The sequence below is a fragment of the Rhinolophus sinicus genome, linkage group LG05, assembly GCF_036562045.2.
Source record: "Rhinolophus sinicus isolate RSC01 linkage group LG05, ASM3656204v1, whole genome shotgun sequence".
Taxonomy (NCBI): Eukaryota; Metazoa; Chordata; class Mammalia; order Chiroptera; family Rhinolophidae; genus Rhinolophus; species Rhinolophus sinicus.
In genome coordinates, this window is record NC_133755.1 from 37,994,632 (window position 1) to 38,010,197 (window position 15,566).

Below are 15,566 nucleotides of genomic sequence, written 5' to 3' on the forward strand. Positions count from 1 at the left end.
AGGGAAAGTTCCTGGTTTAAAGCTGGGAGAAAAGGAACAGGGAAGGAGTGTCTGTTTCTGTAAGGAAGGTCTGAGACATAGTAGATAGTATTTAATTCTTTTACAGTAAGCCTGGAGCCTGCCTCCCACTTAATGGCAGCTGGCGGGCCTTGGCGCTCCTGAGTGACCGGGCTGACCATGAATTATTCAGGGCCTGTGCCTAGTGAGTGGCTGCCTAGCAAAGTCCTATGGGAAGGAGGCTGTGCTATCTCACCGAGAGATCGGCAGAAGCTCAGGTGCTGAGGAGGAAAAAATGACTGCACTCTTAAACTATTTCGCGTGTTAACATGCCAGGGCCGCACACGTAGTTCCGTAGCATTGCAACTAGGTAATCAGGACCTGTGTTTTAAAGCTCAAGAAATAACAGCCCTTCCCCCCAATCATTAAGTAGAATAACCCATACTCTCGTGATAGTGTGGCACATGTTGGCAGGGATTTCGTTAGGATTGTAGTGTGGCATAGCAACAGAGAACGTTTTCTCAGCCAAGTAGAGAAATGCTGTTGTTGATCCAGTCAGAGGGGTACTTACTGAAACTATAACTAACTGTTTCTAGCACTAACCTCATTTGTTACATGCTACCACATCTTGCGATTTGCGTGTTCATGCGTGTGTGCTTGTATGGGTGTGTGTCCTATTTTCTCAACTAGGTTGAAAGTGTCTGCAGAGAAGAAATCACTTCTTACAACCTCGTGGGTCCCTCCAATGGCCTGTGCTCTTGGTGGGGCTGAGAACATGTTGGATGGATTGACTTTTCTTCTCTGTGGATGGAAAGGTGTGGGGCCTGTGTCTGGATAATGACACTCCCTTCCTGTCCCTGCTTCCCTCTCCAGGTGCCTGTGCAACCTGCTCTTTTCACCTTTCTCATTACAACCAGTCTATGTTAAATTCCTGGAAAAGGTGACATGGATGGACCCGAGGACAGGGGCCAAAGGCCTATTTTCATGAAGAATTGATTTATGTTTCCTCTTTTCCTATTTTTTCCCCATGAGTTGTGCTACCAGGAAGTAGCGTCTTCTCACTGTCCCGCCTGCCCCCTTGTAAAACTCTGGCCCCATGGCTCTGAACACCTATGTGCGTCGGCCTTTTCCCTCCATGTTAGAGGTGGGAAGCAGAACCAGAAATCCGGGCAAGAGCAGGCCTGGCCCCAGCTGCATTCCTCGGATGCTCTTTTCCTTTGAACCACTCTACCTGTAGCAGAGGAGCCGTCTTGGCTCTGACTGGTGTTACATTCACAGGCGTAGCAACACCTGTTTGCCAAAGGTGGGGCCTCCGGACTGGGGCATGCTTTTGCCCACACAGGGAAGCTTTGCATATATAGATAACAGACAAATAAGAATGCAGGGATAAGGTTTGCCGGGGGTAGAAGACTCAATCAACTACATTCCTTCCCCTGGACCTTGGGTGCTGCTTACTGAGTATAACTTGACATTTTCCTCCTCAGCATAGATGTCAGGTGTTTTGTATTCGGCTCTGCTGTGACCATTGGAAACAAGAAACAGGAAAAGAATATGAATGGAAACTAGATTTGTCCCTAGTATTTCAGATTCAGCCATATACCTAGATGATATTTTGTGTGTTTAAAGAGAAAGAGAAAAATAATGCCTTCCAAGGAACAGAGAGCAATTGCTGCAGATGGAAACATACCTTTAGCCTTCCTTTTAATTTTTCTTCTCGTTATTTTAAGTTCTGAAGAATCAAATCTGATAGCCCCACCTCAAACAAACATTGGCCTTTCTAGAAACAAAGGCCCTTTATATTTTGTTTTATAGTATTATGTTGCTCTCTCTGAGGTGTTACTTCTTTTATGTCCATAAAATATGATTTTGAATATACCTTTCCCAGTGCATAATGGGGTGAGATAAAGAGAAGGGAATGGGGCTCAGGAGTACTTCCCAGGTGCAGGACTCGTCCTGCCATTCCAAACTGTCCTTGCCCAGAAATCCAAAGGGATATGGTTTGCCTGGGGTAGAAGATGCAATAAACTGCACTCTGGTTCCCAACCTGAGGTCAGTGATTCCACATGAGACCTACAACATCCTCCAGCTGGTAGCCTCTTTGTTGAAGAGATGGTCCAAGGTGGGGTAGAATTCGTTTTTGAAATTTCTTCTATGAGTTTAAGGACTACTGATCATAGCTGCTAGGATAGTGCTAGGATCTGGAAACGGCAGTAGAGAGTGGCAGAGAATTTGGCAAAACAGTTTATATGTCAAACCTGTTGGTTTCCTGTCCCTCCCTGTTCCCACCACTTTTTTCCCAGCTCTTGGGTTGATTTTTCAAGTCCTTGGATGTGTACAAATCCCATCATATTTTAGCATGAGGCCATCCTCTCCCAGACATTTTCAATCTTGCTAATGTTTAGATGTTCAGGAAATGAACACCCTGTAGTTTACCCTTTCAAGTTTGCTGTAATGCAAGGAAAGCATTCTCTCATTCTTTTTTTTTTCCCCACTTCCCACACAACATGAAGCCTCTTGAAACAGAGGCTTAATCTCATCCCCTTAGTGTTTCCATTCACATGTTACATGCTAAATCATACAGAATCTTAATGTACTGGTCCACCAAGTATGAGAGAAGAAATCAAACCAAACCAAGCCCATTCACAACAAGAGAAACCCCTCAATGCAGGAACTTGTGTGTGAACATAGAAGAGAATGTGCTTGACTGTGACCCAAACTAAGTGTTGTAGAGGTTTGTGCAGTTTTGATTGGGTTTTAGGTTTATCTTCATACCACTTACCAGGTTTCATAGTGTTTCTGAGAAGCTTAGAAACCATGAGTGAGCTGATATTATACCCTGAGTCCCCAGGAGAAAGAGCACTAGGCTTGGTCTGTCTGAGGTCCAGGTGGGACTCTGCCACTCAGCAGCTGTAGGACCCTGGGCAAAGCACTGTATCTCTGAACCTCAGTTTCCTTATCTGCAAAGTGGACACAATACCTACCTTACAGGGTTAGTCACTTGAGAAAACGAATGTGAGAGCATATCGTAAGCCACAACGTGCTGTAATAATGTGGTGGTGGTGGTGTTAGGGCCATTCCGTTTATGTAGACATTGATGACAATTGGGACTACAGTAGTCTTCAAGAGGGGGGACCCAAATTGCTAATAAATACATTTAGAACCAGAAGGAATTTTTTATGACAGTAGAGCCCAATCTGTTTGATTTATGGGTGAGGATTGCTAGGCCTTGGGAAGGTCAGCTATGAATGCACGGACTTATCTTCTTGGTGGCACTCAAGAGCCTGAGTACCTGGCTCTGGACTTGGGTGTTGCCACCACACCACCGCACTTCTAATCTGTGCTGTCCACACATAACCGCAGGGACGTGGTGCACCTTTCTGGCATCCCATGGATGGCAGACGCATGTTAACTCACGCTGCAGATGCTTCGATCCCATTGCTGACTGCCAGTCAGTCATGGCTGTCTTTCATTACACCGTGGAATCTCAATGCAACTTGAAGGCAGGCACGACAACTTATCAGAGTTGGTCACGTGTCAATATCCTTGGCATGGGTGAGGGAGAGTAGGTTTGTTTTTTTTTTTTAGCTTAGAAAAGATTGAGGGGCTAGGCCAAAATTGCAGGGTCTATTTCTACGGAAAGCTTGGTTGACTATTGAGCATTTTTGAAAACTGCCTCACGCCCCTTAATGATCCTATTCACATGCTACATGCTTCTGCCATAAGTATCAGTATATTTAGGAGTCTTTTTAGATCACTACAGCTGAAACTGGGCGTAGGACCCCTGGCCTCTTGTTTGTTGAGTTAGAGCTGGGCAAGCACCTTTGAATGCTTTCTTTCCTCCCGGGAGTCTCCGTCCCTTCCCTCCTGCCTCTGAAGGTAAGTATACTGCTAAGTGCTCCACCCATACCTTTGAGCCATTTTCCCACTGGCCTTTTCCTATTTTTGCCAACTTAGGGCAGAAACCTGTGCACAGACGTGCTCCCCGGGACCCTGCCCCAGAACCCCTTCTGCTGATCCCATAGCTCCTAACCAGTAGTTTCCTCTTCACACCTCTACCTTCTTGTTCTTCTAACTGCCTGTAACCTTGCTTCAGCTTTTATTACGCTATTGACCTCCTGTTTCACACATTGGATTCTCTTTTCTCTGACTTCCAGTTCCTTGTTCTTTTTGCATTGCTGGAGTAGCTCTCTCCTCTCTTGGGTTTCATTCTGTGCCTCCTTTGGTATCTCCACTGCTGTTTCTTCTTCCTCCCAGACTCTGGCCTTCCCCAGAGCTCTGTGCTTAGCTTCTTGCCTCCCTCCCTAGAGGTCAGCCCACTACAGTCACAACCCTCACTCACTCTGCACAGGACTCTGTCTTGAGCCTTGAGTCTAGTGCCACATCCTTAACTGCTTCTGGATACGTCACCCCACGGTGTTGCAGGTAACTCAGATTCAGCACATCTGAAGAAAATGTTCAATCCTCCTCTGCACCCCCGCAGCCACTCCAAAAGCCCAACAGTCATCTTCAGCCCTTGCCTTTGAACCTCCCACATACAGTCTATTGCCAAAGTCCTGTGGATTAACTCTTGCAACAGTCCATTCCTTTTTGTTCATATTGTCACACCCTGACCCATCCTTTGACCTAGACAACTGCAGTAACTACCTAAGTGACCTTACTGCCTTCAGGCTCTTTCCTTTCTACTCATTCTAACTTACCACTGCTAGGCTAATCAGCCCTAGAGCCCAGCTCAGCCCTCATCCTCCTCTGGCTCAAAAGTCTGCAAAGGTCCCCAGCCCCCGCAGGCTTAGTTGCAAGCCTGCCTCTCACGGCTGACAGTCCCTTAAGCTGCAGACAAGCAGTAGCACTCGCTGGAGCTGTTCCTGGGACAGACCCGTTGGTGGCTTTACTGTGCAGCTTTCCCCCCACAAAGAGAGGTGACTTCGCCTCGTTCCAGCCTGTTGATAGTCTACCTGAATCTCAGGTCTGGCCCAAGGCCATCCTTCTTGGAGCTGATCCTGCCTGCCTTCCTAGGCAGAGGTGACCTCCTTGTCCTCTGAACTCCACCCTCCCCTCGCCCCAGCCCTTATTCTCTTTTAGGATTGGACTGTTTGCATATTTGCCCCATTTCCTTTGGCCAGCAACTCTCCCAATCATCTTGGAATCCTCCAAAGGACTGGGCAGTGTGCCTTGCACACAGTGGGTGTCCAGTAAATAGTGAATGGAATAAAAGAACCAGTGCCTCTGGCCTTCCTTCACCTCTCCCCTGCTGAGTGGGAGGTGGTCAGATGACCCATGAGGCTTGTGTCCTCTTCTTCCTGGTGCTGTCACACCAAATGGATTCCCTCTTCTCACCTTCTGCCCCTGCAGGGTTATAAACTCTTACACAGCCTCAAAACCTAACTTTCCGATACTTGCAAGTGTTCACTCTGCCTGGCTTGTTCTGAGACTGCTCTTTAGGATTGAGCTTGGCTACGTAGTCCCAGCTTCTACCTCCATCACACTGGATGTAACCTGGCTAATAAGAAAGCTTATTTCACCTACTTCTCCATACCAGAGGAAGCTGAAAGGGAGCCTCTAAGAGTGGCGACCCCTCCTCTATTCACTAAGTGGCTTAAAGATTAGAAATAAAGCATGGTAAATTGGCAAGCACTTTGAGATCTCATTTTCTGTGCGTACAGCTGGACACATGGAGACTTATCACTTCACCAGTATATTTAAGAGTGAAGAGGGGCCTGGTAAGAAGATTGTAACTGAGAAAATTCTCCATTCTAGTCTTTGTAGCCTTGATGTGATATGTGAGGGGGAAAGAATGCAAGAAGGGGTGCATTTTGAAAAATATACTCCTAATTTTGAATAGTATGACCATTTTAAGGCATTTTCACATCATTCCCTCAGTGACCTTGTAGAGGTGGGTATTAATTATCCCTGTCTGACAGTGGAGGTTTAGAAAGAATCCAGGGTTTCTTCTAAGGTCGTAGGTGATTAAGAGGCTTGGCCAGCACTAGAAACTCAGGTCTTGGGAATCCAAGTCAAGTGCCTTCTTCCAGTGCCCCACATTTTGCTGCCCTCCTGAATTGCACCAGCGATTAAAGGGCTTTAGAAAATGCTGTACACCTTGGGTGATGAAAAATGTCTTAGAATTCTGGGCCTGGCTTTAGAAAGCTAAAGGGTTGACACTTGGATGTATTACAAACCCAGTGGTGTGGATGGAAGGAGTGGGGGTTCAGAGTTGAGCAGTTAGCTAGACTTGAGGTTTGTTTTATCTCTAGCCCTGGACAGGATGCAGTTGCTAGAATTACCAGTGCCCCCAGGACTAAAGTAAACCTGGGGTGGAGGCCCACCTTTTTAGGGCAGATTGGAATCCCTCAGGAACGACTACCTTCTTCAGTGAGTATAGCTGCAGGGCTCCATGCTGGAAACACCAAATTAGTAATTAGTTGTCTGCCTGTAGTTAGTGAGGAAGGGGGTTGGGGGATAAACTAGGGTCGATTATTTTCCAAGAACACATTTGATCACTCTTATTTTGTATGTAGAGGATTTTATTTTTGGTTGAGCTTTTGGGAGAAGCAGCTAGGAAGGAGAGTTTTAAAAATTTGAAGAAGCCAAAAGCTTAGAGGCCTCTTTCTACAAATCAAAGTAATATTTGAGGGTAATGTCTGTCCTCTTATCTCCTCATTGGTTCATAAAGTCCCGCAGGTAAGGGATCCTTCAGGTATTTACCTGTGTACTTTTCTTCCACAATCGGTGCTCCCATAAATCTTGCATCGAATTACTATCATAGGGCCAGCCAGTGCTGTCCCAGAAAAATCTCTGGTTTAATATCTTGGGATGGCAGCAGAAGTCTGTTGAGAAGAGTCTTCCATGATCCTGAACTCACACCTCCCCTCGTTGTGGCCCTGCGGTGTCCAGAGTGACTTTGTTTTACTTTTACTCGGTGGCCTGCTCGGGCTGCCGCCGCGTGGTGGTTGGCGCCCGCGCAGTAGGGACGCCCCTCGCGTCCAGGTGCGTGGTCCGCGTGGTCGCATTATCTCCGCAGACGCTAAATAGTGGATGAGCCGCCCCGGGCCTGGGACCTGCGGGACTCCTTACCCTCCCGGCCGCCTCCTTTTCAAGTGATAGTAATCGGAGACTTTTCCGTTACGTGAGGCTCTTAACAAAAGATTGTAATTCCAGCAGCTTTGTTTGGGAAGGTACCACCGCAGCGGCGGGCGTGTCCTGGGCCCGGCCGGGGGTCGGAGGCTCCGGGCGGAGGGGCGGCTGGTGGGTGGGGGCCGCTGGCCTGCGGCCTCCCCCGCGCCCCTCCTTGTGGTACAGCCTGCGTTTCCTCTACAATGCTGTTATGCTAATCAGGTGACATCACCGCCCAGCTCACGGCGAGTGGCTCCTGATTAAATTACAAACCGGCGTCCGGGAGGAGGTGTGTGCGCTGCTCCCGCGAGCTCCCAGGCTCGGCGACCCTGCCATGCTTAAGATTGGCTATATTTAAAAAAAAATTTAAGTTGGAATTGCGCCTCCTTCCCTCGATCCTCCCGCGCCCTTCCTTGGTAATTTATTTCAAGCTTCTAGCCAAGGGCCACAAAAGGAAGGAAAGCAACAAGGAATTAGGTGCTTAAGTGGTAACTCCTGGCCGGGCTGAGGTGGACTGTCCTGCAGCCAACTTCCTATCAGATCACCCTGCTGGACTTTCAGACCGGAATGGGGCTTGCCTAAGGTCCAGCCCTTTTCTCAGGGGCCGGGAGCCAAGCCGTGCGGAAGCTGCTGCGTGTTGGATGGGGGTAGGAGGGGGCCGGAGCGGTATTTCCACCGTGCAGCCCGCCAGGGCGTTACGCCGGGCATAATGGAATTGCAGAGGACGTCTAGCATCTCCGGGCCGCTGTCGCCGGCTTACACGGGGCAGGTGCCTTACAACTACAACCAGCTGGAAGGGAGATTCAAGCAGCTACAAGGTAAGTCCCTCTCCTAAAGGCTAGGCCTGCCCTGGGGCCGTCCCAACGCGGGTTCTGAGGCTCTATTCGGGCCATACGGTACCGTGACCCTAATAAAGACGGGCGGCCGCAAACCTGGCCCCACAGCCTCTGGTTGGCTGGGAGCACCCCATTCACTGCTTAGAGATAGTTTGTTACTCTACTTCAGAAAAGCCACCATTTGGAGTCCCTCTGGCTCTCCAGTATCCTTTTGGCTCTTTTGGTTGCCTGCTGCAACCCACCACATACACATTTTCTTCCCTTTTAGGTATCTTTGCATCTCAGTAGATCAGTGTTCGTAGACCTATCAGTATGCGAGTGTTTGATTCCCCCGTGGCCTGTGCCTCCCAGCCCCCAGCCTCTTACCTCCGAGGGAAGCCTAAAGGTGTAAAGTGCACTGCTCTACACCCAGTCCTGTGGAACAATGGCAGAGGGGAGGAGGGAGTGGTCTTTTTGTTCCTAAGCCTTGAGTAAATTACAGTTTTGATTCTAAAGCTTAATTTTAACTCTTTTGATGTATTGTGTTGGGGGAGAGCCTTCCCATCATTTTAGTGGGCTATGTAATTTATAATGAAAACCAGTCATTGTCATTTCAATCATGTGGGTTGGATTAGTTGGATCAATTACAGGTTTCTTAGAGTCTGTATTAGTCTCAAATAATTGAATGAATGCAGTATTTTAGTGCACATATTTTTATGAAGAGCAGGGTGCTGAGCACAGCAGTGTGTGAGGTGATGGGCCTGAAGCCTGCAGCTGGGTTGGCCCCTGAAGCCCTTGGCTGCCCCTGCCCAGCCAGCAGGCCTGGTCCGCGGTGTCTCAGAGCTATATGAAAAAGGACTCATAACTGAAAACAGAACTTCCGATTAAAAGCCTGTAGAATCAAGTAGTAGGCTGGGAATGGCTCTAGTGCTGTGAAAAAGTAGCCTTCTCAGACTGTGTATGTTTCTTATTTTAACTCTTCTTGGTGCCACAAATGTGGTTCCTGCGCGGAGTAGGAGGAAGGAAGGAAGCAGCTCAGTCCTAGAATGTTTTCATTGGGAAGGGGGGAGGATATTTTTCATTCATAGGTTTATTTATCTTGTGAAATAGCTGACAGTAATGACACTTTTCTGGAAAACAAGAGACAGACCAGGACGTGATTTTAAACATTTGCTAGGCTGAGCTGCATTCCTTGGGCAGTTAGCTAAGAGGAAGCTCCATCCCCTCCAGGGAATGATTTTGTGTCTTTGGTTCTTTCCTCTTGAGTTCTACGAAGGTGGAATTTGCTTCTTTGGAAACGTGACCGGCCAGAGCTGGTGGGGGAATATGCAAGTGATAAATAGAGGAAGGGGAGTGTGTTCCTTCTCTTTTGGGTCTTATGTTAAAAGCCCCACAGTTTCAGGTTCTGAGAATTCAGGATGCACCTCTTCTTCGCGTGGCCCAGGCTCCCTATTTCATTGTGTCATATGCCAAGGAGAAAGCACCCATGGGGGAGTCAGAAGAAATGGAAAACCAAGGAGAAAATATAAGGTGTGGGGAGGAGGGTACCCATAGGCCCATCCATAACAAAAGGCTGTTATTCTGAAAGGTTTGAGGATGGTTGTAAAACTACTCACTAAAAAGGGTGGAGCTTACACACAGGAAATGTCTTAAACTGTCCTCCCTGGACAAAGTAAAATTTAAATTAAAAAAAAAAAAAAATCACCGTGTGCTCCTGATATTTTTACCTCATAACTTTCTCAAGGAAATCCCTTCAAAAGGGGTGGGCTTCACATTTTTATGTGGTGACCTTTTTTTTGGTGTGTCTTCTAATTTAGTTCCAAATAACTTTCTTATTTCTAAATATTGTGGTTTAGAAGTTGCACAAGTTTCGTGTTGGTATTTCTATAACAGAAAACCACCCATGTTGAGGAACTGAGAAAGAGTGGATTAACTTTCAAGTAGGGTGAATCTCAGGAGAATTACAAACATTTGCGTTCGACCTTAGTAACAAATGGAGCTGATTGCATTTTAAGCAATTTTAGGAGCATTTTTGATAAAATCGTTTCCCTTCCCCACTTTCCATTCCCACTTTGGTATTTTGTTCAGTATTTGTACTTCTTCCAATCATCAACATCTTTGATAAAGTACAAAGTCTTATCTGCTGATTTAATTTTGTACATGCCTACAAAGCTGCCTTTTTTCTCTTCCAGGTATTCTCCTTCCTAGCACTTGCAACCCAATATTGGCAAACTGCTTCTCTGAATCTATTAATTTTTTAAATATCTCTTATATGAACTTATTTAGCGTCTATCTACCCTATGTCTGAGAGTACTGTGATTTCGTGGGAGATATTTCTGCATTTTTGCTGGTTTCAAATATTTTCACACTGGATCCTAAAAACTTCAGGAGGGACCATGGGATGAGATTTGATGTTCTAGCTAAGGGAACTAAACTAAGATACTAAAATGAGTCGCGTCTGTTTAGATGTAGTAGTTTCTAGAGATTTATGGGTAAGTAAGTGTGATTAGAAACAAAACCTTGGTGATTTAAGGGACTGAGATGTAGAGTGAGGTTTATCACACTAATGCTCCAGGCATAAGAGAAGAGACAGGACCTTCTACTTTTGATGGCTTCAAACATTAACCACCAACACCCAGCACACACCTCACAGACACACCCAATGCTTGCTCTCTCTCTTTGAAAAATTTCACTTGCAAAATTAAGTTACCACCTTCCTCATCCTGTTCATGTATCTTAAAAGGTTGGAATAGTTGTTTTGGTTTTCTTTTTTAAGTAAAAGAGGAATACTGAAACACAGCAAAACTCAGCCTCACATATTTAGAAAGATGTGTTTGTAGAAACAGAGAAGTTCATAATACCTTTTCTCCAGTTTCACTCCTTATAGGAAAATATTCCTGCCACTCTGCTACTCAGAAAGGATTGCTTGTGCCTGTTGTGTAAATTAAATTCCAGACTCCTTTGCTTGACATTCAGGACCCTCCCCCAAATGGTCCCACCCCACATACTTCCTATTCCAGCTCTTACATTCCGATCAAATCGTCCAGGTAAGCAGGCCTGCAGCTCTTCATAAAACCCAGCCCTGGATAATCTACCTTCTGCCTCAAATGTCCCACCATTCCATTTCACATATAGAAATCCTTCTTACGACTTTTTAAGACTATGCTCACATTCTACTTACTCCATAAAGCTCCTTGTCTCTTCCGTTGGGGTTGGTGGGGAAAAAAGATCTCACTGAGTGCTTACCACGTACCAGATGTGTTAGTAGGAGCTTTATGTGTGGTATCTTAACCAGGTTTTCATAACATACCTCTGAGATTTTAAAGATGAGAAGACAGAATCAAGTAACTTGTGCAGGGTCACAGGCATTGATGGGCTCAGGCTGCACGTTGCTGTTCTGTAACTTTCTCTACCCAGACTTCTAGATATTAATATGAATATTTCATATCTGCAAAAAAAGAAAAAATGACAGGGTAACATTGTGAAATGCTCACGTTAACCTGATTTCCTTTTCCTGCCTACCTGCTTCCCTCCCCGACCCCCACCGTGTGCCCCAGCACTGATTCTATTGGCTCTGGCAGTGGGGTTGTAATGAAGACAGGATCTAATTGAATTAGTTGAAAAGCATCAAAATGAACTTTTACTGCCTTCTTTGCAGCCTAACACCGACATCCAGAACCTGGTATTTCTGGAGAATGTGCTTTATCTTTGTTCTGGCTCAATGAGTTTATCCCACTATCCAGAAAGAGTTATGGAATAGTCTGTCTTCATTGGGACACAGAGGGAAACTGAAGAGTTTTGGGTCATGGGAATGTGTAAGCGCTCTCAAATTTGTTACATGCCATCTCAGAGTTGCCTTGTTGAATTTCTCCTCCCCTCCTCTCGCTCCTCCTCCTCCCCCTATTTCTTAACTGTTAGGAAAAGAATATTGCTGGGTTTATACCTGCAGATCATGAAGAAAATTTATTCTTCAATTTTTAAGAACTTTCCAGTTAAGTCACCTACATGTTTGTCTTGCTTAATTTCTGAAACCTGGGTTTACTTCTGTTTGTCATGAAGAAAATTTTAAGTTCTTAAATATAAAGTAATATCCTTCAGATTTTTCCAGTTATGACAGTGAAAATTGTTGGTGACAAGTGATATTCCTGTTTTTGTTTGGGAGGAGCAAGATTTTTAAGAACATTTTTGGGTTTAATGAAAGCATTAAAGGTTGGCTTTTTGGTCTGGATACCTGCCAGTCCTGTGGTACCATAGTTTTTCTAAGCCCAGATAACCTTATGAGATAAGGATAAGTCACCAATTTTAAAACAAAAAACCAAACCTTCCTTTTACCAGTTTACGAGAGTTTCAGCTCAAAATTTAGAAATTCCTAACAAATTTGTGAACAGAATCCTTTTTGAATGAGGTAATAATAGTAATTATTATTAATGTGTATAGCATTTAGTATATATCTATTTTGCTTAATTAACTAAATAAGATTATTTGAAGTGCCCAGCCATGGGATCTATTAGGTTGGTGCAAAAGTAATTGAGGTTTAAAAGGTTAATAATTGCAAAAACTGCAATTACTTTTGCACCAACCAACCTAATAGTACTTAGTAGGTTCTAAATAAATGTACATTTCCTTAGCACTAATAATAATTCTGTTGGGTAGATATTCTCTTAAACGTTTTATAGATAAAGAGATCGTTGGATTATGAGCAACCAGTATGAAGCTACTTCTCCAGAATCCAGGTTTTCTGGCTCCAAAGTTGATGATCTTCCTGTAGGACCACAGAGCGTGAGTTAAATATGAGCCACGACACCCGTTACCTAGATCATGAGTTCATTCTGGTGGCATGGAAAATTAATGAACTCAGAACCACTCAGATTTCTGGACATGTGGTGCGCTCAGCTTTTGGTGGGCTAGGACCACTGACAGCCACGGAACAGCGATTCTTTCAGCATAAATCCAGTGTTTGACTGGGACGATTAATTATTAGAAGGACTCTTGGAGACCAGCTAGGAAGAAGAGGAGGGTGATTAGTAACTCCCTCTGAGGAAAAGATAGCACTTTTTAGAGGGTCGTGAAATACTGGGACTATAGACTTGCTGACTGCTGAGGAAGCTTTCTGGATAACTGTGTTCTCTGCTTGGGGCCTGGGAAGGGGTCTGTTCCTTGTTTCAGTCTCCTTCCGTGGTTTTCTAAAGCCTCCCCATGCCAACTGCCCAGCCTCCCTAAAGCCAGGCCCTGATAAGAGCTCTCCTCCCTGCCAAAAGTTTTGGGATTTGACTCCAGCCAACCTTCCCATCTCCATCCGATGCTACTCCCTAATCGACAGTACTTGTGATTCCCTAAACCTACCTGCCTTTTTCCGGCCTTGAGACACTGTTCTCCTGGTTTCTTCCACCAGGAACTATTTCTTGTGTCAGGATCATTCTTTTGAGGTTTAGTTCAGATATCATTTCATTCTGAGTATTCCCAGAGGGAGGGGATGTCAGAATCCCTGCGTGGATTCCCTTCCTTTAAGATTTAAGCACTTGGTCATTCTGTGATTTTCACTAACTGGTTTTGGTGATAGTTGGAGTTTTAGCCTCTGTTTTCCCCACATTCAACAAAGTCTGGGAGCATAAAGACAAAAGTATGACATAACTGATCTTACATATAGCATAGCCGTCACTAAGTCTTTGTTAAAGAGTAAATAAACAAAGTGAATATTATGGATACTTGACTGCGTGGTTCTCCAGATGAGGTCTCCACACCAGCCGTATCAGCATGGCCTGGGAACTTGCTAGAAATCTAGATTCTCAGGCCCTACTTCCAACCTCCTTAATCAGAAACGGGGGATAAGTAGGGCCCGGCAATAGGTGTTTCTAACTAGCCTGCCTGGTGTCTCTGATGCACACTAAAGTTTGAGAATCACTCCCTAATTGGATCATTTGTACAGTCTTTGCAATTGATGGTGGTGGGCCGGGGGGGGGGGGGGGGACCAGAATGCCTGAATTGCTCCCACATAGGAGCAAGCAGTATATCTGATTTCTTACTGAGGACTGAAGAGTTGTAAAACAGGGTGTTTTAGAACAAAACTGTCTAATAGTGGGAAAGGCATTTAAGCAGTCAGGAATGGGCTCCATCTTGCTAAAGCAGGGAAGCTCTTGTCTGCCAGATGGGGTCAGTTATCTGTCCCAGTTCCCCCACCGAGTCGGTGTGAAGACCGATCTAGAAAGAGGTGTAAGTTTAGGAAAGATAAAGATGATAGTATGTATACATTCTGAGGGCAGGTCAGCAAGGCCTCTGGTTTAACTCCATTTCGATTCTTAATAGAAATTCTGTTGGATTTAACCTTAAAAACAAAAATCCCAGCAACTTGGCCTCTGGAAGGGAGGCAAGTGGCGCCTGGCTATGGCCCTCTCCTGGATATCTGAAGCTCTGGGCTGCTTTCCCTATCTGAATACCTGTCAGATTTACCTTCTAGGGTTGTGTTGAACAGCAAATGCCAGAATCTATATGAAGTTTCCTTGAAAACGCCCATGTGCTATTAAAAATATAAAGTATGGTTATTGGTTCCATAATCATTTCTTTTAAAGAAAACTTCAACCTGTAGATGAACTTTGAGAACTCCAGTATTTGCACAACAGTTCAAATATGGACTCCAGGGTTTGTTTCCCTCTCTTGGCAAATGACATGAATAGTGACAGAGCTTCAGGTTTTCAATTTGATGATAGGTTCACCAGCCATACGCTTGTTCTTACTGGAATGACTCTTGTGCACGTTATCAGAATAAGCCAGGTAGATCACAGCTATTTTTAGATCTCAGTGCCATTTTCCCCTCTAGCCTGACAAGTTATTAACTCTCAGGTCGTAGCTGTGAAAAACTAATGATGGGAAATAAATGTTAGGGACATTGCAAACTATTTTTTTTTTTTTTTTAACTTTAGTATTCTTTGCTGGATTGACTTAATTACAGATTTGGCGGTTAAACCATTTCATGGGTGCAAAGGGCTTGCCATTTAAAGCTCAGTAGTTGGTCACTAATCTAGGCTGCTTTAGAGCAAGAAGAATCCTAAGAAATAAAATAATAAAACTGACTTTAAAAAGAGAGGGCTTGCACTCTTGGCACTGCCCTAGCTTCACTGATCCCACTCCTCCTCTAAGGCTTCAGGGCGAGGGCCCACAGCCGTGTCTCCTCATCTTGTTTGGTGATTGATTGTGTGGGGCTCAAGACACTGCTTACACCATGCTGTGAACTTCTGGTGTGTGTGTTGGGTTAAAAAAAGAAGAGAGAGAGAGAGGGCTTTTTAAATGTTTATGCTATTTGTTTATTAACAGCTATGTATTGATTACCTGCTTTTTGATGAGCCAACTGTCCTCTGGCTAGGAAGTGTGTTTCATCTATGTTGGAGATTTTGGCTGAGTTGACTGATGATGAGAAGAAAGTACAGAAATAAACTTGTTCCATGTGAGGGACTCAAGCTAGGGGACCAGGAGGTGAGGGATTTGGGAATTCGAGCATATTCGGGGTGGCCTGAGTTTAGAATGCAGAGCAAGCAAGGGCTGGTAGGAGGGTAACTGACAAGCGCTGGAGAATACGTGGTCCTCTAAATCAGGTTAAAGAATTTTGGAAGTAAGTCAGGTAGTGGGAAGCTACTGAAGGATTTTAAATAG

General features: G+C 45.0%; 1 protein-coding gene across 6 annotated transcripts in view; it reads left to right on the plus strand.

The window, feature by feature from the left end:
- Nucleotides 1-15,566, plus strand: part of SPTBN1 (spectrin beta, non-erythrocytic 1) — a 181,952-nt gene that overhangs the window by 72,428 nt on the left and 93,958 nt on the right. Inside the window, exons 3-4 of one of the 6 annotated variants that reach the window (XM_074331989.1) lie at nt 472-478; nt 7,829-7,925. The exons of 4 other annotated variants lie outside the window; for them this stretch is intronic. In XM_074331989.1, the coding sequence (XP_074188090.1) occupies nt 472-478; nt 7,829-7,925 (104 nt within the window). Of the gene's footprint in view, nt 1-471; nt 479-7,381; nt 7,926-15,566 lie in introns of those variants that run through there. One more of the 6 variants, XM_019719499.2, reaches the window with a different exon arrangement.